Raw genomic sequence first — 22,140 nt, 5'->3', positions numbered from 1 at the left:
GGCTGTGCACCTCTGTGCCAAGCATATCCATTCTGGTGTCTGTAAAATGAGAGAGGAGGGGAGGAGACAGCAGCCTGAGGTCTCTCCGGGCTGGAGCGTCCTTCCGCAGCGGGCATGCAGGGTGGGAAGCCCTAGAAAAATAATCATTTAATCAGAGCGACAAAGCAGAAGTTTCCAGAATGGATATCCTCACATTCTTCCGGGTGGGGCAACCGTACAGAGGTCTGGCCTCACTGGCTCTCATGGTCGCTCCTCACTCCCCAGGGTTCTGTCACCAGAAGGGACCGTACTAGGGACCTTCCCCTGGCACTGTTGTGGCCACCAGCCTCATTTTCCCAGCTCAGCCAGGGACCCGGGGACCTGGGTGAGCTGCCACTGCTGCTAAGGGGCTGACTCCTGGTAGACCTTGGGCACCCACCCAGAAGCCTGTCCTCTTGGACCCTGACATTTCCGGGGTGCCTCTTGCCTTTCCACAGGCTGCTGAAACAGGAGGCAGAGGACTCAGGGCTCAAGACACACCGGATTCTGGTGCCTCCTCTAAAAGTAAAGAAATGGGCATGTTTATCCCAGGTCACCAGGCCAGGGCCTGGATGGGCGTTGGGGGTGGGCTGGGACAGGCCGTATCCTACACCTTTGCTGACATGGAGGATGGCAGGGCCTTCGCAGGGGTCCAGGTGGCTCTGCAGAGAAGCTGGGGGCTGCCGGCTGGGGGAGGCAGCCGCGGAGTGCTCAAACACAGCTCTTTAAATGCCCATTAGTAAGTTAATATCACCATTTCCAGAGCCAGCCGCGTCCTCCATTCTTCTTAATTAAAAAGAGCTCCATGTCCTGGCAGAGCTGAGAGAGGGCTCTGAATGATTTACACACCAGTCCTGCTGCTCCAGCTGGGAGATGGGCGAGGAAGATTGATTGGTAGATGGGCCAGCCTGCCTGTCAGGGCGGGCGCCTGCATGCACGTGTGTGTGTGTGTGTGTGTGTGTGTGTGTGTGTGCGCGCATACACGCGCGCTGGGGGCCCGGTGGGGGGTGGGCGGTGCTGGCTCTCTGGCTGGCAGGTTCTCAGTGAGCAGGGCAGTGGATGCACAGTCCGGTCCCACAGAGCTCTGAGGCCCAGGAATAAGGCCTTCCTCAAACAAAAGGCTCGCCTGCTCTCACCTCCTGCAGGGGCCCTCAGTTCCCAGAGAAATTGTCTCACGGAGAGGACAAATGCTCAGGCTGCAAGGCTGTTGTCTTGTCTTAGGCCAGACCCCCTGCCCAGAGGTGAGTATGGTTCACCTCGCAAATCACACTTACTGGTTTTCTGTTGATCATCGCTGCTTACATTAGGAGGAGGGCTTCCCACGGCCTGACTCTCAGATTTTGTCTGAACCTGATGTGCAGTGGGATCCAAGGCTCTGGGGCTGTTTACGGAGCTGGGAGGACGAGGACGGGGGCCTACAAGTTGGATTGGCGGGAGATGGCACTCAGTCCAGTGCCTCTAGAGGGCTGGGAGCTGGGAGCAGCTACCGTCAGAGGTCCTAGCCCTTTTTGCCTCTCCCTTCTTGCCAGGCCTCCGGCAGCTTCTATTATTAGCAGAGCAGCCTCATTCTCCAGCCTGTGACTCTCACTTCCACCTCCAGGAGCCCACCATCTTCCACGGGCGCCCGAGAAGCAGGGACAGCTCATCCTCCAGCTGGAAAAAGTGTCTTTCCACCCTCGTTGGGACCTTTATGGAGGAAGAGGGTGGTTTCCCTCTGGCACTGTCTCTCCTCACCTCCTCCCCTTGCCCTCTGTGCTCCACATCACACGAGCGCGCGCACACACGCACATGCACACGCACATGCCCTCCTCCCCAGAGGTTCTGGAGAAGGGACCAGGCAGAGGCACGTTGGGGGCGGGGTGGGCATGGCAGAGCTGGAATCACCCAGCGCCCTGCTTTAACCCTCCCTCCCACAGGAGACTGGCAATCTGTTGCAGAAGCAAGGTTGCCATCTGGTGTGGTGACCTGTGTTCTCTGTGTGCTGGAGAAAGAGAGAACGGGGAGGCGTGACAGGCTGGCTGCAAGTGGGCTGTGTGTGTGTGCATGCTTAGGAATAGAGATGAGAGCCCAGCAGAGGGGAGACCCAGGCCGAGCCTGGGGTGAATCAGACCCTCTACTTGTCCTCATTAGGTGTGCCCCCGGGAGGGCTGAGGAGCCCAGGGAGCTTGCACCACTTGCCCAGTTGAGGAGAGAACACGTGAGCACCCATCTCTAGCCTGTCACCAAGGATGGCTCAGTGCCCACGAGTCCTCAGTCCGCCCTGAACACCACCAGGCCTGAAGTAGAGTGACACCTCTATTCATGCCCTGACCCAGGGGTGGACACCCCAGCAGAGACCATCACCAGGGGTCCTGTGTGTCCTTTTGTGTTTGATGGTCCTGGCCCAAAGGGCTATATTTTCTCCCTTGGATGACACCGCTTTCCTGTGTCCCAGCCTCAGGAGTTATGTTCTGAGAGGCTTCTTGGTGCAGACTCTCCCAAATCACAGGTAAAGCTCTCCCATAACACTCTGGGGTTGTGCGTGGGGGGTGTTTAGCAAACATGACTCCTGAGCCACATCCAGCGCTCCACCTGTTCTTGTATGGCATGTGATCTAAGAACAGCTTTTACATTTTTAAATGGTTGGGGTAAAAAATCCAAAGGAAAATGTTTTGTGATACATGAAAATTATGTGAAATTCACATTTCATCGTCTATAAATAAGGTTAGATTGGAATACAGCCATGCTCATTCACTCACTTGTCTATGTGTTGTCAGGGGCTGCTTTCCCACCACAATGGGGAGCGGAATTGTTGCAACAGAGAGCACGTGGCCTGCAAAGTGTGGAATATTTACTATTTGGTCCTTTACAGAAAGTGTCTGTGCACTGCCCCCCATTTATGCCCCTTTAAAGGGAAACTGAGGGATACCACCTTTTTCTTGACAACCTGCTTCTCGCTTACCTTGACATGTTAAGCTGGCACAGAAATATCTTGTGAGAATGGAAGGAAACTAACCTTTGTTGGGCACCTACTGTCTACCAGGCACGTTTCCTCTGTTTATCACATCCTCTTTACAGCAGCCTCCAGAGGAGCAAGCACCAACAGCTGCTTACATTATGAAGGGCTGGAGGCTCAGAGGGCTTCAGAAATCCACCCAAGCTCTTATGGCTGATCAGAAGACAATTCTAGATTCAAACCCAGTTCTGTCTGAAAATACTTTCTTCCAAAGCCAGGATCTTCCCCAGGCCATTGTGATGCTAAGATGACTCCAACAGCCCAGGGAGGACCCACCCACATAGCTGCTGTCTTGGGCCTCCCCATAAACAGGGGCATTGAAAGTCTGGCTTCAGGGACCCAGACTCCACCCCAGGCTCCCTCAGCCTCAGAGCCTGGTCTTTGGGTGAGGGGGGTGTGGGCGCAGGTAGCAGGTCAACAGCACAATGGACAGTGCCACAGTCAGCCACCTCCCTCCTCTTGTTTCCTCATCTCTTGCTATCTACTTTCATCACTTATTAGGTTTCCTTCGGGAAGACTCAATTTGCATTTAAATAGAAAACCTCCAGAATGGCTCTGATATAACAGTTAAGGTGTTAATTACAAATTCATTCCTCTTTAAATATTAAAGCATTTAGTACCTCTCTGGGGTGATGGAAGGCAGCAGGAATGCATGGTGTTTATTGCTCTTTACTGCAAACCCCTTACAACTCCCCACCAGCAGAGGGCAGAGAGGAGGCATTCTCAAGACCCATGGAAGGATGTGTGCCTTGGGAACCTAAAATCACCCCAAAATAAACGACCAGCAGCAATCATTCTTGAAAGAAAGGAGAAGAGGGCCAGCAGGATAAAAGCTGCTAGTGTTGGGCAGAGGGACGTCTTCAGGTTGCCAGTTCCCTGAGTTGCTTATTTACCACTCTCTCCCATCACCAAGCCTAATGCCTGGCATGCAGTGGAGACTCCAGGAATGCTTACTGATTTAATGAATGAATAAGTTAGCTAATCAGTCAGTTATGAGAGAGATCATTCATTTTTTTTTTTTTTGAAGGTTCAAAAATGGTTTTATTTCATTATTATCCAAGTACCTTTGAAAAGATAATTGTACAAGTCAGCGCATGAAAAACGGGCTCAGGGCAGCCCCCCGCTGGTGCGGGACTGAGAAATGTACATATTTACAGGGGCCCTGGGGAGGGCGGCCCGGGACCCGCTGAGCCAGCTCGGGCCTTGGTGCTCGGCGCCGGCCCACACAGTGGCAGGCCAGAGACAAGCTAGTTGAAGGCACTCGGTGACATGGACAATGGACAGAGGCCCCGGAGCCCCCTGCACCCTGGCTCTGGGGTGGGCCCAGCCAGGGCGGGCCACGGTGGGCACGCGCCAGGGGCATCCCCTTAGCAGCACGGGGTCGCTGGGCAGGGTCTCCAGGCGGCCCCATGGCGGGCTCCCTGCTGGTGCGGGCTCGCGCACGTCTCTGGGAGGAGGGGCCTCAGCGGACTCCCGCCCCCCTGGACACAGAGGGGCCGAGTGGGCCGCCTGGACAAGCGCATCGCCCTGCCAGCAGCTGCACGCCCACTGCACTCGTGAGAGTAGGCGGCCTGGTTTGGCCTGGGGGGTGCAGAGGCCAGGCCGCCGGTCAGTCCACCTTCTCCACCTTGCCGATGATCTTCTCCTCGAAGACGGGCAGGACGGCTGTGTCCTCACGTACCTCCTCGAACACCACGCCGCACTCAAACTCGTCGCTCACTTTCTTGAAGTAGAACCTGTAGTTGCCCTTCTTGGTCAGCAGCTCCTTGAACTGGCCCAGGGTGACCGCGCGGCCCCGTACCAGGGTCCGGTACGGGATGGGCTCCCCACAGAAGTAGTAGGCCACGACGATGCTGTCGCACGGCTGGGCACTCCCACCTCCCACCTTCCTCTGTGATTTCATCCTCTGCTTCGAAGGCACCTTGCTGGCCCTCTTCTCCTCCTCCTCCAGGCGCCGGCGCGCCTCCTCCAGCTGTGTCAGGGGGTTGGGGGCAGGGTTGGGCGGCATCGTGGGGTCTTGAATGAAGAGATGCGAAGGCTGCACGGAGCTCCGGAGCTGGGCACTGACCCAGGGGTGTACGGCGCCAGGGCGCTCAATGGACAGGGGCCTGGCACTCTCGTGGGCCTGCTGCTTCTTAGCCCCGGACGACCCGTGGCCTGCCTTCCGGTGCCGGCTGATCTCCTTCTCGCCCTCGATGATCCACTGCATGATCTTCTGGTTCTTCTCCGCGTCCTCAGATGGGCCTGGCACCTCCGTGCTGCTGCGAGAGAGATCATTCATTCAACTACTGTTATGACTCAAGTGCTGTACTAGATGATTTTATAAGTCTCCTTGTTAAATAGTTGATTCCTCTGCATTGCCCCCAGAACCCTGCAGATGAGACACTAACTCTTCTTTGTCTTGAAGAATTGTACTTTGCGTTTTACGTATTGATTTATTAGTTCACATTCCTATGCCACAGTTAATAATTATAGCAAAATTGAGAGGTGCACCAAGTTTTATTATTCCCATTTCACAGGTGAGAAAACAAACCCAGGGGAGGTGAAGACACGAGCCTCAGAGCACACAGTTCAACTGGAATCTCAGTCAGAACCTGAACCTTAGTCTCGGGGCTCTCAGCCTGGATCTCTTTCAAGTGTCACACTCCCCTCTCCTTTCTCGGCTGGGCTGGTTACTCCAGAATTCACAGTGTCACACCCCAAACTTGGCCCTTGTCCTCAGGATGCTGGGGCCCAAAGTGCAGCTCAGCCTCTCGGCCAGGCTCAGCACCTGGTGTCCAGCCAAACTGTCCTGGAACTGTTGCCCAGTAGGCCTCTCATTTCTTAGGGCCACATCGTGGCTTGCTGCTCTCTGCTGCATATATGCATTCTTGCTCGTTGAAGTCCTGTTCCTTCTCCAGTGCTCAAGCTCAATGTCACCTCTTCCAGGAGCCTTTCATGATCCTGGCAGGCAAGAGCAATCTTCCCGTATTTCTGTAGAATTTTATCTGTAACTTACAACAATTGCCTTGCGTGATAATAACCACCACTGATATTCAGAGCACTATTCCAAACTCTACATATTTCATATCATTCAAATTTCATATGAACTTAATAATAGTTAACAAGTATATGGTGATTATTTGTGTTGTGAACAGTTTTATATATGTGTGTGTGTAAAATTTAGCCTGTAAGATAGTTACTATTATAGTGACTATAGTTCTATATATATGTATGTGTATAATTTAGCCTATAAGGTAGTCACTATTATCCCCACTTTGCACATGAGGAAACTGAGATTTAGGTGAAGCGACCTGCTGAAGGTCAGAGAGCCAGAATAGGGAGTGAAATCCAGACTGGCTGACCTCAGAGTCCACATACCATTTGGGTAGAGGTTCTATCTGACTTACCAGATGGTCAGCATTTTGAAGGTGGGAGCCAATGTTGTGTGTCATTCTTGCCATCCCTTCAAAACCAAGCATAGCAACTTGTACATAGCTGATATTTAGTAAGTTGAGCTGAATTCAGACCAGAAGCTAAAAGTTCTGGATATTGGTTATGTGTTGTCCAATCTGGGAACAAGCCTTTAATTGCAAAGCTAGAATGGCCCAGCTGAGGAAGAAAGGCACTTAGAGACCCTCATCCTTCCCAGTCTCCCGCGAGCCCGTCTCTAACACTGCTGCCGTCTCCCCAGCAGAGGGGCTGGGAATGCCAAGGTGATAGTGTAGAGATGGGTTAAAACAAAACTTACCTGACCGGGGGAAAAGGATATCAGGGATTGTCTGCCAAAGACAAAGGAGGAGAAGGGGCTGGAGAGGCCTGGGCGGGGGTCTGCCCGGGTCTCCTCCTAGGAGCAGGCTGGGGGCAGGGATGGCAGGGGACCCCAGGATCCCAGGGGCTTCCTCCAGGACTTGAGCCCCCTGCTGCCGCCTCTGGCTGATGAACTAGGATCAGGTCCTATGCAGAGGGCTGCCTCCAATGCTTGGGAAGGGGTCCTCCACTCAGGAGGCGTGATCCCCCACCACGAGAGCCTCGGCCCTTTGTGGAGCCTGGCGGCTTTACCTGCCTCTCCCTCTGTGAGCCTCTGCTGCCAGAGCCCGATCTCTGAGGAGAGAGGGTGAGGGGCAGACACACTCGCACACACAGACAAAGACTGCCATGGAGACTAACCAGCAAGAGGATTTAGGGACCCGGACTCCTCTGCCAGATGGGAGAGAAGGAGGGAAGAGAGAAAGTGGCTGCCCTTTGTGGCAGGACCTTTATGCAAAACTTACATGTCCACTTCAGCCCTGATCCAGTGATGGCCAGTTTCCCTGTTCTGGGCTGTGGGTAAAAGGAGGCGTGAGTTGACCTTTTGGTATTAGAGCCCCCAAAGCCACCCTACACCTTTGTCTTTCTGTGCACAGAGTGGGCATCAGTGTTCAGAGAGGGAGAGCAGCTCCCTCAAAACACCCAGCACTGCTGGAAGAGTTAGACACATGCTATCAACCTTTCAGGGTAGTTTGGATCACTTTGCTTGAGGAGATGTCTCACAGAAATGATGAAAAGTGCAATGTCCCATGGGGTTACCAGATAAGGCTGCTTTTTAAGCCCCATCTCCTGTCTATGAGGGTATAGCAGACTGTTCAGAGCTTGAAGACAGGAAGCAGGGGCAATCGCAGAAATGTGGTACACGTGGCTTCTCCATTCTATGACTCTTCTATTTTGGGAGGATTGTCTCTCTGCAGCAAAAGAAAATCTAACTAGGGTAGCATTTTTTTTTTTAATTCTCTGAGAAGAAGGTACTATTGGGGTAAGACCGTCAACTGAGCACCAGAAATCCCACTCCAGCTATTCAGCTGTGGGACTTTAGACAACTTTGTGCAACTGTAAAATGGGACTAATGGGGTTGTGGAGAAGATTAAGTGAGGTAATATGTGAGTAAAGTACTTAGAACAGTGCCTGGCCCATAATGTTTACCATTGCTATTGTTACTGTTGGTAATTTTTCTGGTCTTCTGTTTCCACAGCTATAAAAGTGAGCCAATAACACCTATATCTCTCATGGGGATTAAATGGGAGGATTACGAGATTATACTCGATGGCATGGTGATTATCACAGGGTATACATTTGTCAAAACCCATCAAACTGTGGATTTTATTGTGTGTAAATGACACTTTGGTTTTTATATGAGTTTATATAAACAAGTGCATAAGTCATGTGTGTCTAAAACATAGGAAATATTCTTATTCCCTGATCTCTCTCCATGAAGACAGATGAGGACAGACAGCGAATACTGGGAGAGGAGGGTTGTGTAGGGAGGGGATGTTTATACATGGGCCACGTTGATTTTGGAGGTAATGGACCACCTGTGGAGACTCAGTTATTCTGGATATTTCCTGAGGCTTGAACGTCAATCTCTTGGTTACAGAGGCAACACCTAGGTAACCGAGTTTCCTTCATTAACCCAGGTCCTAATGCCATAATCTGGTACAAGAAAGTGAGCTGCACTCCAGCTTGCTTCACACATCGCTCCAGGGGCCATCTCCCCTCCAGTGCCTCTGTTCTTTGTCTCTCAGACTCCCTGGAGCTGCACTTTGGCCCCTGAGCAGGGTGGCATGGTGACCGTTGCCTGCAGGCTGTCACACCTAATGAAGCATTGGCCCGGGGAGGCAGCTGTCCATCAGAGCAGCCAAGAAGGAGCTGTGTGCTGCATTAGAAATGCCTGAGAGCGGTTGCTACAGCCCAATTAAAGAGGAATTGTGTGTGTATATGCGTGTGTGCATGCATGAGCACACGTGTAAAGGGACTGGAGGGGGTGGAAAGTAGAATACAATTAAGAATCAAATAAAACTGATCCCTGGAGACAGATTATAGGCCACAGGCAAACAGCTTGCCTGAATGATAGCTGCTTGGGTGATGCTGAAGACAGAATCCATGCTGCTAAATGGCCCCAGAATCTCCCTTGTTTGCTTGCCCTATGGATTGGTGCCTATAAATAAACATATCCCTAATCCATAATCTGAGAATAATTTAAAACTCAATCTGTGACTATCCGTTCTAAGCAAATGTTTGGGGGCACTGGCTCTTCTTGCTTCTCTGTATTGTTTGGGGATACAAGATTGAGTAAGAGACAAATGCAAAGGTGATGATATGCTGAAGAGGTTTCAAACGTGAAATCCTTTCAGGATTACTTCCTTCATCTCTCCAAAGATGCTTATGTCTAGGGACAGGGAAGAGAAGGGGACAAGTTGGGATCGTGACAACTAAGATAGCCATTAAGATCATAGCCCTAAATTGCAGTTCTGAATGTGAAACCCTAGTGACGAGAGGGTCTAATGTTCAACCCAAACCTTCCCAATGATGAAAACGAGCACTGGTTCTTTTGGCAGTGGTCTGATGTTAGGCAATGAAATAAAGTAAGTTCGAGTTGAAATTAGCAGGCTGGGTCCAGGTTAAAGAGCAAACAAAGGAAGGTGGCCCAGAGTCACCTGGGGTCCTGGGATACAGATAAGTCACAAAGCTGGGTTTATCTGCAGGTGTCAGGATTGACCAGCCTGGAGTCTGTTTCCAGAGTTCTTCTCAACTTAGCCATCCCCTCCTCCCAAAAAAGAGGCCCAAGCTGGAATATAAAAAGGTGCTGGATCTGAAATCCTGCCTAATTTAAGCTCTGCTCACAAAGGAGGCCAGAGAGCACAGGAAGGGGTGGAAATCAAGTGAGTAAATGTCAGCTCTGCAGTTGGGAAGAAGCCATTAGGCCGGCAGAGCATCCAATTAGCAGCCATTGAATTAGAGCAGTAAAATAGGGGCCTGACATCAAGGCCCGGCGGGGAGGGACAGTCTAAGTGGGCAGGAAGGAGCACAGGCGGCAGTCAATGGAGGATTACCGTAAGATGTGCAAATGACAAGCGCAGATGCCTCCCGGAGGCAGCCCCCTTCCAGACACCCTTCACAGAATGCCCACATGGTGCCTTTGTCCTTCCTCAAATCCTGTCTCAGGGAGCCCAGCCATCTCATGGGCGATTTTGGAAAATATTTCTCCCTTCTGCCTGAACCCAGAAACAAAATAGGCAGCTCTCAGCCACTCTGGGATTAGTCAGAACAGACAAAGAAGGGGAGCAAATCCCTCGGCAAATAGCGCCCCGGAGATTTCATTTTTCTGGTTTTCAGTACAAACCTACTCAGACAGATGCTGGAATACATCAGTCTGCCTGTGCACGCAAGAAAAGAGAACTTTGTTCACATAGAGACATTTTCATTTAATGCTGTATTTATTTCATTTTGTAACCAGTGGTTTGCCAATGCTGAGTCTTCCCCACCCCCAAAACTCTCGTTTCCTTGTCCAGAGTCTTCCCTCTCTCCCACCGCCCAAACTCTCGTTTCCTTGTCCAGAGAAGAAAAAGATTAACGTTTCTTCCCTTTATCCTAAATTGGAAGATTTCAGTTAAGTCTCTTAAAAGCCCCATATGGCAATGGTGCCCAGATTCTAGACTAAAAAGGGGAAACCCACTCTGAAAATGAAAATAGAAAACAGCTCTGATTTAGGACAATTGAGTCTCATTTCCTCATTTAACAAATAGCTATGGGCCACCTCTTGAATGCAAAGCACGAGGTGGCATTTCAGGTCCGGTTTGTGGGTTCAGGAAGCTTCTAGCTCCAGGGGAAATAAGGCACAGGATATACATGTCCAGAGTAGAAGCAGGTAAGTGACACAGGATCAGTCTGCTCTGCATTTTGAGAGTGGAGAGGAGGAAGAAAGCAATGCTCTGAGGGTGCCAGAGAAGACCTCTGGAGAGAAGAGGTGTTCGAGCTAGTCCTTCAAACAGGTGGCAGATTTCAGCAAAGTAAAATGGAAGGCATTCAAGCAGAGACAAAGTAATAGATCCAGGTTTGTGCAGACTGGGGTGTGGTTGAAAAAACCACCATCGGGGGTTGACAGGTAAGATACAGAACACTCAGCTAAGTTAGAATATTTAGGTAAACTAGAAAATTTGGTCATTTATCTGAAATTCTGATTTTAAGTGGGTATCCTGTATTTTTATTTACTAAATCTGGTAACCTTATGGCAGGAGCCAATGACTAGTCTCATCCATCAAGTCCCTGCAATATTCCAGGTGCTTAGAAGTATTATTTGTAACCCACTGCAACTATCTCTGTAAAGTGAGTATCAATATGCCCGTTTCACAGGTGAGAAAACTAAGCCTTCTAGAGTTTAAACAACTTGTGGCTCTAGTCGAGCAGTTATGACATGACAGTGACAGGATTCACCCTAGGTCTGACTAACGCCAATGATACCTTGGAGTCCTGAAAGTTCAGGTGAAGGGAAGACGTTGAGATATAATTGGTATATAACATATGTAAGTTTAAGGTGTACAGGTGAGTTGATACATGTATACATTGCAAAATGATGAGCACAATAAGGTTAGTTAAGACTCTATCACCTCACACTAATTTCCTTTCTTTTTGTGAGTGTGTGTGGTGATAACTTTTAAAATATAGTCTTCTATCAACTGTCAAGTAACTTGACAGTATCGTTAACTCTTAGATATGATACCAAAAGTAGGAACATTAAAAAGAAATAAATCCTTTACCTCAGAATTTCATTTCCTTCTTCCCTCATAACCTTCTATTGTCTGAATGACATTTTTTATCCATTCATTAATTGATAGACAGAGTTTCTTTTTGGACTTCCCTGATGGCTCAGACATTAAAGAATCCACCTACAGTGTAGGGACCTGGGTTCGATCCCTGGGTCAGGAAGATCCCCTGGAGAAAGGGAATGGTTACCCACTCCAGTATTCTTGCCTGGGGAATCCCGTGGACAGAGGAGCCTAGTGGGCTACAGTCCATGAGGTTGCAAAGAGTCGGACACAACTGAGTGACTAACACTTTAACTTTTCACTTTCAAGAATGTTCTAAAATTGATTGTAGTGAGGATTATGCACCTCTGGTAAAAGTCATTGAATTGCATGCTTTATGTGGTTGAATTATATGGTATGTTAATCATATCTCAATAAAGCCTTTTTTTTTTTAAGAGTGAAGTCTTAAAATCAGACTTTAGCATCAGACGGGTATGGGTTTGTATTCCAGTTCTCCACTTGATCTTGAATAAATCAACTTTCTGGGTCTCAATGTCTTTAGCTGTCAAATCAGAATTGTTATAATATCATATTATTTTTAATCAGTTTTTATTGGAATATAGTTATTTTACAATAATATCATAATAGTATTATGTCACAGTTGCTGAGAGAGTTAAATGAAATAATGAAGCAAAATACTTAGCACAGTTCCAAGCATATAATAAACTTTTAATTAATGTTACTTATGCAACCAAGCTTAGATGAGTACCAACTTTTGTGGGTGACCACAGACCATCCTTAATTCTAGCATATTAATTTATACAAAAGTGTTTTCTGAAAACTTCATGGGACTGTTTATACATCTGAGGAAGTTACAACTGTGCAATTCCATATAGCATTACAAAATTAGGAAATATTCCTCTCAATTGTGGAAACACAACCTTCAAAATTAAAAGACTCAAAAGACACCCTGAGTTAAACTAATTTTGATTTCACAGCAGACTTAGCAGGGAGTATTTATATTAACACATCCTTTGAGTGGAACGCTATGAAGGTAATTTTGATGGGTATATGATTGACTAAGAGAGGGTATAACTGGGACTAGAACAGCAAGGAAAAGTTCTACCACAATTTCTGTAGCCTCCACACAGTTTTATTTTTTTGTCACTTAAACGAACTGTGAAAATTAATTAACTGTCATGCCATGAAAGCATAACTGCCTATGAACATATGAAAAGACTTTGTTAACTAGTTCGACTGGAAAATAATGTAAAAAAGTATGTAGCAAAAAAGAAGTCTAGAGTATCTAGAGTATCAACTTTAACAGTTTCAATTTTTCCTAATCCTCCTTCCCAATTTAAATGGGGAAAGGCTTGCAAGTGTAGAAAAGACAAGGAAAAGGGGTCTCTTCAAGCGTTATGTATATTCCTCTCATGATTCTCTTAGTCTGGAACCTCCCCACTCTAGGGGTTCAGTTCAGTCGCTCAGTTGTGTCTGACTCTTTGTGACCCCATGGACTGCAGCATGCCAGGCCTCCCTGTCCATCACCTACTCCCTGAGCTTGTTCAAACTCACGTCAATCGAGTTGGTGATGCCATCCAATTATCTCATCCTCCATCATCCCCTTCTCCTCCTGCCTTCAATCTTTCCCAGCATCAGGGTCTTTTCCGTTGAGTCAGTTCTTCGCATCAAGTGGCCAAAGGATTGGAGTTTCAGCTTCAGCATCAGTCCTTCAGGACTGATTTCCTTTCGGATTGACAAAACATGGTCCACTGGAGAAGGGAATGGCAAACCACTTCAGCATTCTTGCCTTGAGAACCCCATGTGAAAGTCGTTCAGTCGTGTCTGATTCTTTGCAACTCCATGGCTATACCGTCCATGGAATTCTCCAGGCCAGAATGCTGGAGTGGGTAACCTTTCCAGGGAACTACACCAGGGAAATAGTTTAATCTTTTTTTGTGGCATTTCTATTGTGTGGAATCAAAATTGAATTATTTATTCTCCTTTTTATTTTTTAAATTCTATTTTTTGGTCTTTTTTTTGTATTTATTTCCTTTCTATATATTGTTTAAAAGATATTTATCATATCTTACAAACTTTCACTAGATCGCAGTGAGGGAGCGCCAAACCTTGACCCAGAAGCGGGTCATCTGTGAATGGTTCAGCACCAGGTTCCCCAGGAACGTGCGGTGCCTGACCTGCGAGGGGGCGGCCGCCTTTTCCCAGCAGCACCTTGTGTCTCAGGAGGAAGAGCTTTCAGCACCTACCCCGTTCCCACGTTCCCACGGGAGGCAGGGTGCGCCACGCCCGCCAGGCCATGCCCAGAGGGCATTCTCCTTTTGATGGCCCATTCTCCTTTTGATGTAATTTTGTTTTATTGATTTTTTTCCTTATTTTGTTATTTTAAATGGAACTGCTATTAGCTTCCTGTAAAAAAAAAAAAAGAAAGATCTCAATCTGGCTAAGGAAGCACTTCCTGTGTTAATAATAATAACTACTACATATAAATGCTATGCTATGCTATGCTAAGTCGCTTCAGTCATGTCCGACTCTGTGCGACCCCATAGACGGCAGCCCACCAGGCTCCGCCGTCCCTGGGATTCTCCAGGCAAGAATACTGGAGTGGGTTGCCATTTCCTTCTCCAGTGCATGAAAGGGAAAAGTGAAAGTGAAGTCGCTCAGTCGTATCCGACTCTTAGCGACCCCATGGACTGCAGCCTACCAGGCTCCTCCATCCATGGGATTTTCTAGGCAAGAGTACTGGAGTGGGGTGCCATTATAAATACACACACATATATAGCCTCTTATTAACCCTCCTTTTATTTTTTAATTCAATTTTTATTTTATATTGGAATAGTGTTGATTTACAATGTTGTGTTAGTTTCAGGTGTACAGCAAAGTGATTCCATTATATATTTAATATCCATTTTTTTTCAGATTCTTTCCCCATACAGATTATCAAAGAATATTGAGTAGAGTTCCATGTGTTACACAATCGGTCCCTGTTGATATCTACTTTATATACAGTAGCATGTGTATGTTAATCCCAAACTCCTAATTTCTCTCTCCTCTCCCATACCTTTCCTCTTTGGTAACCATAAGTTTGTTTTCTAAGTCTGTGAGTCAAATAACTACTACTGTTTGAATACTTGTTATGTACTGGCATTTTCCATATATTATCTACTGCACGAAACCCATTTTGTAGATGAGAAAATCGAAGCCCAGAGTTCGCTTCCCAAGATCTAGAGGTAGTAGGTGGCAGGACCAGCGCCCGAGCCCCATGAGTCTGACACCATGTAGAAGTTTCCTCTACTCCATCACTGGGGCCTCCAGAAATCTTTCTACTTATTTATTTTTATTTTTGGCTACTCTGGATCTTCATTGCTGCATGCGGGCTTTCTCTACTTGCAGGAGCGGTGGCTACTCTAGCCTCAGTGTGCAGGCTTCTTTGCGGTGCATCTCTTGTTGCGGAGCTCGGCTCTAAGGTGCGTGGGCTTCAGGAGTTGTGGCGTGTGGGCTCAGGAGTTGCGGCGCGGGGGCTTTGCTGCCCTGAGGCATGTGGAATCTTCCTCGACCAGGGATCGAACCCATGTCTTCTGCGTTGGCAGGCAGATTTTTAACCACTGGACCACCAGGGAAGTCCTGCAGAAATCTGAAGGTCACACTCTCTGCTCCTCTCTGAGCTCAGTCTTTGGAAATCTTTTAATCTTCTCTGCAGCGATCTTTATCCAAGGCAATTCATTTCCAACGTTGGCCGCTTGTGTCCCTCCCCCAGAGATTCTGAGCTAACTGGTCTGGGGGACAGCCTGGGCACCAGACCCAGGATTATTCTGATGGGCTACCAGGCTGAGGGCCACTGGATTCGGAGAACCTGTGTGGTAATGATTCTGAAAGGAGATGCCTCCATTTCCACTGAGCTTTGGCCAGATGAGTTTTGCACAGAAGTTGCTGGACCTTTAAGATAAGGAAGAAATATATTTCCCTACTAGGCCTAAAGGCAGCCCAGAAGGACTCTTGCACTGTAGGCTCATTAGACAGATAAGAAGACCAAACACGGGCTCCCAGCCAGCAATCCTAGGGTCAGGCAGTGTTTAACCAGTTTAATTGTTGTGTGAACAAAATGTACCACTGCAGCACTTTGTAGAGTTTGATCTCAGAGGGGCCATTTCCCCTCCCATCCCTGCCTGGTGGCCTGAGCAGTAACGACAGCTGATTAAGCATCCTTGCTTCCTCTTGTCTGGCTCCTGTCTGACTCTCCAAAAGCAAGAGCCAACTCTGCCCAAGAGCAGGCCAGGAGGATCGGTGTCCTTCAGGGGACGGACAAGGGAGACATCAAAGGGGAATGGCAGGAGGGCAGTTAGGAGCCATAGGGAGCAAGCACCATGTGGCTATTCCCTTGGGTTTCTCTATTGTTTGGAAAGCCCAAATGTTAAGACACTCTGCCCATTGTGGGGACTGTGGAAAAGAAAAGCAGAATTTTAGCATTCAGAATCTTAGTCCTTGTATTAACATTAATTGGGAGATAAAATTCACTTTCTCCTTTCCCCTTTCAGTGTCCACTTATGTAATAAAACCTTTTTGATCCCAAAATCTTTTAACCAGAAGCCTCAACCATCCAGAACAAAAAAAATGTGGACTTGATTTTGTAGCAGAGGTTTAGGCCCTCATTTTGAGCCTCTTTACTTACATTTTATTTTCAACCTACAAGAGCATATTTTAACTAGCATTTATTGGATCCCTACTATCTGCTGGCCCTAGACTAAGTGTTAGAGACTGATTGATGATTACAACATCATCTGCAAGCTCTACGAGGCCATGATCTAGCTGAAAGCTGCCCAACTACAACTTACCACAAGACAAATCAGACAGGCCAAGAAATTTAATAATGATGTTAATATTATTAATAATAAACCCAGTCAGAGTTAATAAGTCCGATTAGAGGGTTTCTACAATCTATAGCAGATGAGTCAGAAAATTCAAATGCAGAAAAGAATTGTTCCAGATAGTTGAAAACCTGAAGGCAGAGGAAAAAACAAATTCAACAACTCACAGTGGTCTGGGACCATGTAGTACAAGGCAAGCTGTCTTATAAGCCTGTAGAGGTGTCCCTACAGAAGGAAGATACAGAAGGAAGATATTAGTAATATCTTCCTAATACAGAAGATATTAGTAATATCTTCTTAATACAGAAGGAAGATATTAGTAATAATAACAGTATAATTTATTGCTAGGTGCTGCACTATGTGCTTCAGTATAGATTATTTTGTTAGTCCTCACTACAACGCTGAGCTAGACACCACTTCCCATTCAGCAGATGAAGGAACTGGAGCTCAGCAAGACGAAACAGCTTGCAAAGACCCTCAGCGGGGTCAGAATTTGAATCCAGGTCTGTCTGTTTCCATTCCATCCCCAAAGTGATGCTCATGGTTACAAAGTCAAAGACACATAAGATTTGGCAGGGAAAATGTCTCATTCAATGTCCTCATTTCATTGAAGAGGAAGTCATTCAAAAATATGAAAATTATATTTCTATATATTTTATTGAGGTATAATTTAACATATTAATTTCATTGTACAATATAATGATTCAATATTTGTATATATCACAAAATGACAACCTCAGTAATTCTGTCCCCATATAGCTTTTTCCATGATTAGCACTTTTAAGAGCTACTCTCTTAGCAACTTTCAAAGATGCAATATTGTATTATTAACTATTTCCACCATGCCATATGTTACATCCCCATGACATTTATTTCCGAAAGTTGTATGTTTTGACCTTCTTCACCCATTTTGCCCACTATGAACCTCTACCTCTGGTAATAACCAGTCTATTCTCTGTATCTATGAACTTGGGCAGGTTTTTTGTTTTTAAAATTTTACATATAAGTGACATAATACTGTATCTGTCTTTCCCTGACTTTTCACTTAACATAAGCCTTCTAGCACCATACACGTTGTTGCAAATGCTAAGATTCAGTCTTTCTTATGGTCAAATAGTACTTCACTGTGTTACACATTTTTTTCTTTCTTTATCCAGTCATCCACCAGTGGACACATAGGTTGTTTCCATATTTTGGCTGTTGTAAAAATATGCTGCAGTGAACATGGTGGTTTCATGTATAATTCCAAATTAATGTTTTTGTTTCCTTCAGATAAATACCTAGAGGTAGATTGCTATATCATATGGTAGTTCTATTTTATCAGTAATTTTTTTAAGAATCTCCACATTGTTTTCCATAGTGGTTGCACTTATTTACATTCCCACCAATAGTGCACAAGGATTCCTTTTTCTCCACCTTCTCACCAACACTTGTTATTGCTTGTCTTTTTGATAATAGCCATTTTAACAGATGTGTGTGATGTCGTATTTCATTGTGGTTTTGGTTTGTATTTCCCTGATGATTAGTGATGCTGAGATCTTTTTATGTGTTTGTTGGCCATCTATATGTCTTCTTTAGAAAAATGTCTGTTCAGACCCTCTGCCCATTTTTTAGGCATGTTGGTTTTGTTTTTTTGCTACTGAGTTCCGTGAGTTCTTTATATATTTTGAATATTAAGCCCTTATAAGATATATTATTTGCAAATATTTTCTCCTGAAAAATTATATACTCAGATTCTTTGCTTTAAAAAGGCAGAAGAAAGGTATAACATGTCATGAAGATTCCTATTAAATATCACGTTCATAACCCTGTCACAAGTGGGTTCCCTAGAATCGGAGTCTAAGGCCTGGGGCTTATTGTAGAAGTGCTCTTCAGAAAACCTGTATGGGTCTGAAGCAGGATAAAGGGGAAAAAGCCACACGAAACTGTGGTCCCAGGTACAGCTAAGCCTTGGCCTGATTCAAGGTGGATGGGTGGGAAGTGGAGACCTCTGGAACACAATCAGTACCACAGAGATATCCCTTTCCCTCCTTGATGCCAAGCTGGCCTTTTGTTTTTCCAGATCAGTCTTTGGCTCTGGGCTACCCAGGTGGGTCTCACTGATCAGGAGAAGCAGCCCTCATCAACTGAAGGCAACTCTCAGGAAAAGAGTGGTGCCCATGAGTCTTTGACAGCTAACCCACACAGCAGGGAAGGGGATCTGGGCAGAGCACCAAATAGCATTCATTCACACGGATTCTGGACAAGTTATAGTCCTCTGCTTCCCCCACTAGATCATCATTATAGTTCAGCTCCTAGTACAGGGCCTGGTACACAGTAAGCCCTTCATGCTGCTGCTGCTGCTAAGTCACGCCAGTCATGTCTGACTCTGTGCGACCCCATAGACGGCAGCACACAGGGCTCCTCCGTTCCTGGGGTTCTCCAGGCAAGAACACTGGAGTGGGTTGCCATGTCCTTCTCCAATGCATGGAAGTGAAAAGTGAAAGTGAAGTCGCTCAGTCATGTCTGATTCTTTGCAACCCCATGGACTGCAGCCTACCAGGCTCCTCCGTCCATGGGATTTTCCAGGCAAGAGTACTGGAGTGGGTCGCCAGTTCCTTCTCCATAAATGCCAACAAAATGACACACTGTTAGGAAGGAAGTTGCTACCTCTCAAAGAGGCAAACTGAAGTTATCTGAAGAAAATTTCCGGCTGAATGAAGAATCACTGAGCGTAAGGTCACACTAGCCCACAGGAGCAGGCAGGCAGAAAGACTCATTGAATACAGAGCCACAACCTTCCCGTCACCAGCAGAATTTGCCAAGAATGCAGATCTGTTCATCTAAGCAACACTTCTGCTTCCCCACTTTGGGAGAGCATACCACCTCAAAAAGAACCTTTTGACAGTTTCTCACAAGTGGAAGTATGTGCTGTCACTGAGAATTAATTGTAGAAAGCTTGGCCTAAGGAAATGCCCCAATTTTTCCTTTTTGCTACCAGAATTGGTATAAGCAAGAAAGATACTGGCAAGTGATTAGTGGTGTATTCCTTGCACGTCTCCAAATGGCCTACTTTTGCAAGCAATATCCCACCTTTAAATAAAGCTGCTAGCAAATGCAGAAAACTGCCTATGTTCTTTTGCCAAGTTGTAGTATTGGGCTTATAAGTGAAATATAGTAAGGCAGCCTCCAGCATCTATATGGCTGTTAATACTCTGATAACATAAAATCCCTTTACCCTGGGGTCTCATATACTGCCATGTATTTTCCACACTCATCAAAAATTAAGAAAGATACATGATATCATCTGACTTCTGAATATGGTAATGAGAATGGACACCAGATATAGCAAGGGAGTTGATTAGTTTCAAAACAGAAATCAAGAGATAGAAGGCATCAAATGTGATGGGAGAGTCAGGGTCTATTTCACTAGGCCTCTATTAAGGAAAGTTAAAAAAAAATCATAAGAGTTAGTGAAATTTGGGACTAGAATATGCATATAAGTACTCCCACATCTCTGATGGACTCTGTTAGAACCATCACAGTGTTGACTCCAGCTTACCTGCTTGTTATCGGTGAAGTATATCCTGCTTGTTCTGGCGTATTCTTGTTGGGTTTCCACAGGCACATGGTGTGGAAATTCAAGAGACTTACCCCGATACAGCTTGTCGTGGCCACAATGTGTTATTGAGGGGATAGTGGGGCTGGGATGCACAGAAGAAAGGAAGCCAGATGACACATAGGGGTCATCTACACAGGGGGAGAATGAGTCTGCAAGCAGAATCGAAACTGTAGATGAATTTTGTTTGGCTCACAGTTTTGAGGGTTTAAAAAATTTCCTAGACTAGTTGCCAATTTGAAGAATTCAGAGATTTCACCTAAATATCCAGAATTTCCACTTCTTGAAAAATCAACCCACCTTTCTGCATGGTGAGTCCTGGCTGGGCAGGGGAGCTGTTGCCCTCTCCAGGGCGATGTGCATTGAGCAAGTCACAGGACTCACTCATTCACTTACACAATTTGCCTGGGCCCATGGATGTTTGGGCTTCCCTGGTGGCTCAGATGGTAAAGAGTCTGCCTGCAATGTGGGAGACTTGGGTTCGATCCCTGGGTTGGGAAGATCCCCTAGAGAAGGAAATGGCAACCCACTGCAGTATTCTTGCCTGGAAAATCCCATGGACAGAGGACCCTGGTAGGCTACAGTCCATGGGGTCACAAAGAGTCGGACACGACTGAGCGACTTCACTTTCTTTCTTTCTTTCTTTCTTTCTTTCTTTCTATGGATGTTTGAGTTTGAGACCCCGATGTTGTGAGCAAATGCTGTGAGTAATTGCTTCATTTCTTTTTTATTTTTTAAAACTGTGGCAAATATACATAACACATAGCTTCCCTGGTGGCTTAGACAGTAAAGAATCTGTCGGCAATGTGGGAGACCCAGGTTCAATCCATGGGTTGGGATGATTCCCTGGAGAAGGGAATGGCAACTCACTCTGGTACTCTTGCCTGGAGAATCCCATGGACAGAGGAGCCTGGCGGGCTACAGTCTGTGGGATAACAAAGAGTCAGACACGACTGAGCAATTAACACTTTCATACATAACACAAAATGTACCACTTTAACCATTTTTAGCTATGCAGTTCAGTGATCCTAAATACTGCTGTGCGACCATCACTACCATCCATTTCTGAAACTTCTTCATCCTCCCAAACTGAAACTTGGAACCCATCAACCAACAGCTCTCCAGTTTCGCACCCCTCAGAAACTGGCAACCACTATTCTGCGTTCGGTCTCTATGAGTCTGACTATTCTAGGTAATCATAAAAGCGAAATCATATAGCACTCGCCCTTCTGTGACTGGATTATTTCACTTAGCACACTGTCTTTAAGGTTCATCAATGTAGTTTCCAACTCAGAAATCTGCTGCTCATTTTACAGAGGAGGCAACTGAGTCTCCAGGCAAGCCTTCAATACCCACAGGTAGTGGGGGCAGAGGGGAGATTGGAACCTGGATCCCCTGAGTTACATCTCAGCCCCTGTCCCCTGCGTCATCCCCCTCGGACCAGTTTCAATGCTCCAGCAGCATCAGTAAGAAAGACGTGCTCCTCTTGGCAGCAGAGCCCCCTGACTCAGGCGGGCTGTGAACGTGCCCTTCTTGCTTGCCCAACACCAGTCTTGGGAAAAGCAGAAGAGCTATGTGCTGATCAGAACAGTAGTAGACATCAGGGACTCGTATTCCCCAAGAGGCCAACAAACCCTAGTTGCAACCACAACAAAGCAAACTCATTCTGTCCCCTCAGCGTATTTTCAGCTAATCCCTCAGCTCCGAAGAGAATTTAACAATGGCTCTCTAGGAACTGGAGTTGTCACAGCGTTCTCCTGTTGTCAGGAAACAGCGAGGCACCCTCGTCCACGCCTGCAGCGTACCTAGAATAGCCCCTTCTGGCTCTCCAGGGAGTGATTCATTAGGCAGGGTTGTGTTTAGGTTGCACCCACACAAGAGAACATGTGCGGAAGCCATCATTTTTCAGTGAACATGAACCAGTGCTGGGTGGTGTGTATCTGCAACACCTCTGCATATTTCTTCCTGCTCTGCACTCACCTACTTTGCCAGCAGGAAATGGGCAGGAAGCTGTCTGTGTGCACCAACGGGAAGACGAAGACGCCCTGATGGCAGTTGCTCTGGCTTCCACGTACCTTCTTACTGGGTGCATTTCTTCTGGACCAAGCT

The 22,140-nt window shown here is 46.7% G+C and overlaps 1 protein-coding gene across 1 annotated transcript; it reads right to left on the bottom strand.

Moving 5' to 3' along the window:
• Window positions 1–4,027: 4,027 nt before the first annotated feature.
• LOC145506438 (axin-1-like) lies at window positions 4,028–16,652 on the bottom strand. The gene is made up of 3 exons (XM_081491107.1): window positions 16,601–16,652; window positions 7,267–7,315; window positions 4,028–5,274 (listed from the first exon to the last, which is right to left on the bottom strand). Exons 1-3 carry the CDS (start codon window positions 16,614–16,616, stop codon window positions 4,623–4,625), a joined length of 717 nt encoding a protein of 238 aa, XP_081347233.1. The 5' UTR covers window positions 16,617–16,652; the 3' UTR covers window positions 4,028–4,622.
• Between the last annotated feature and the right edge of the window lie 5,488 nt (window positions 16,653–22,140).

The sequence above is a fragment of the Giraffa tippelskirchi genome, chromosome 5, assembly GCF_054371585.1.
Source record: "Giraffa tippelskirchi isolate mGirTip1 chromosome 5, T2T-mGirTip1v1.2.pri, whole genome shotgun sequence".
Classification (NCBI taxonomy): domain Eukaryota; kingdom Metazoa; phylum Chordata; class Mammalia; order Artiodactyla; family Giraffidae; genus Giraffa; species Giraffa tippelskirchi.
Note: the sequence above shows the minus strand (reverse complement) of the source record. Positions and strands in the feature narration are given on the sequence as shown.

Bases quoted from the DNA above. Each gene is read 5' to 3' on its own strand.
- LOC145506438 (XM_081491107.1), bottom strand. The intron at 5,275-7,266 runs GTAAGTTTTGCA...TCTCTCTCGCAG, and splicing joins ATCAGGGCTGAAGTGGACAT to CAGCACGGAGGTGCCAGGCC.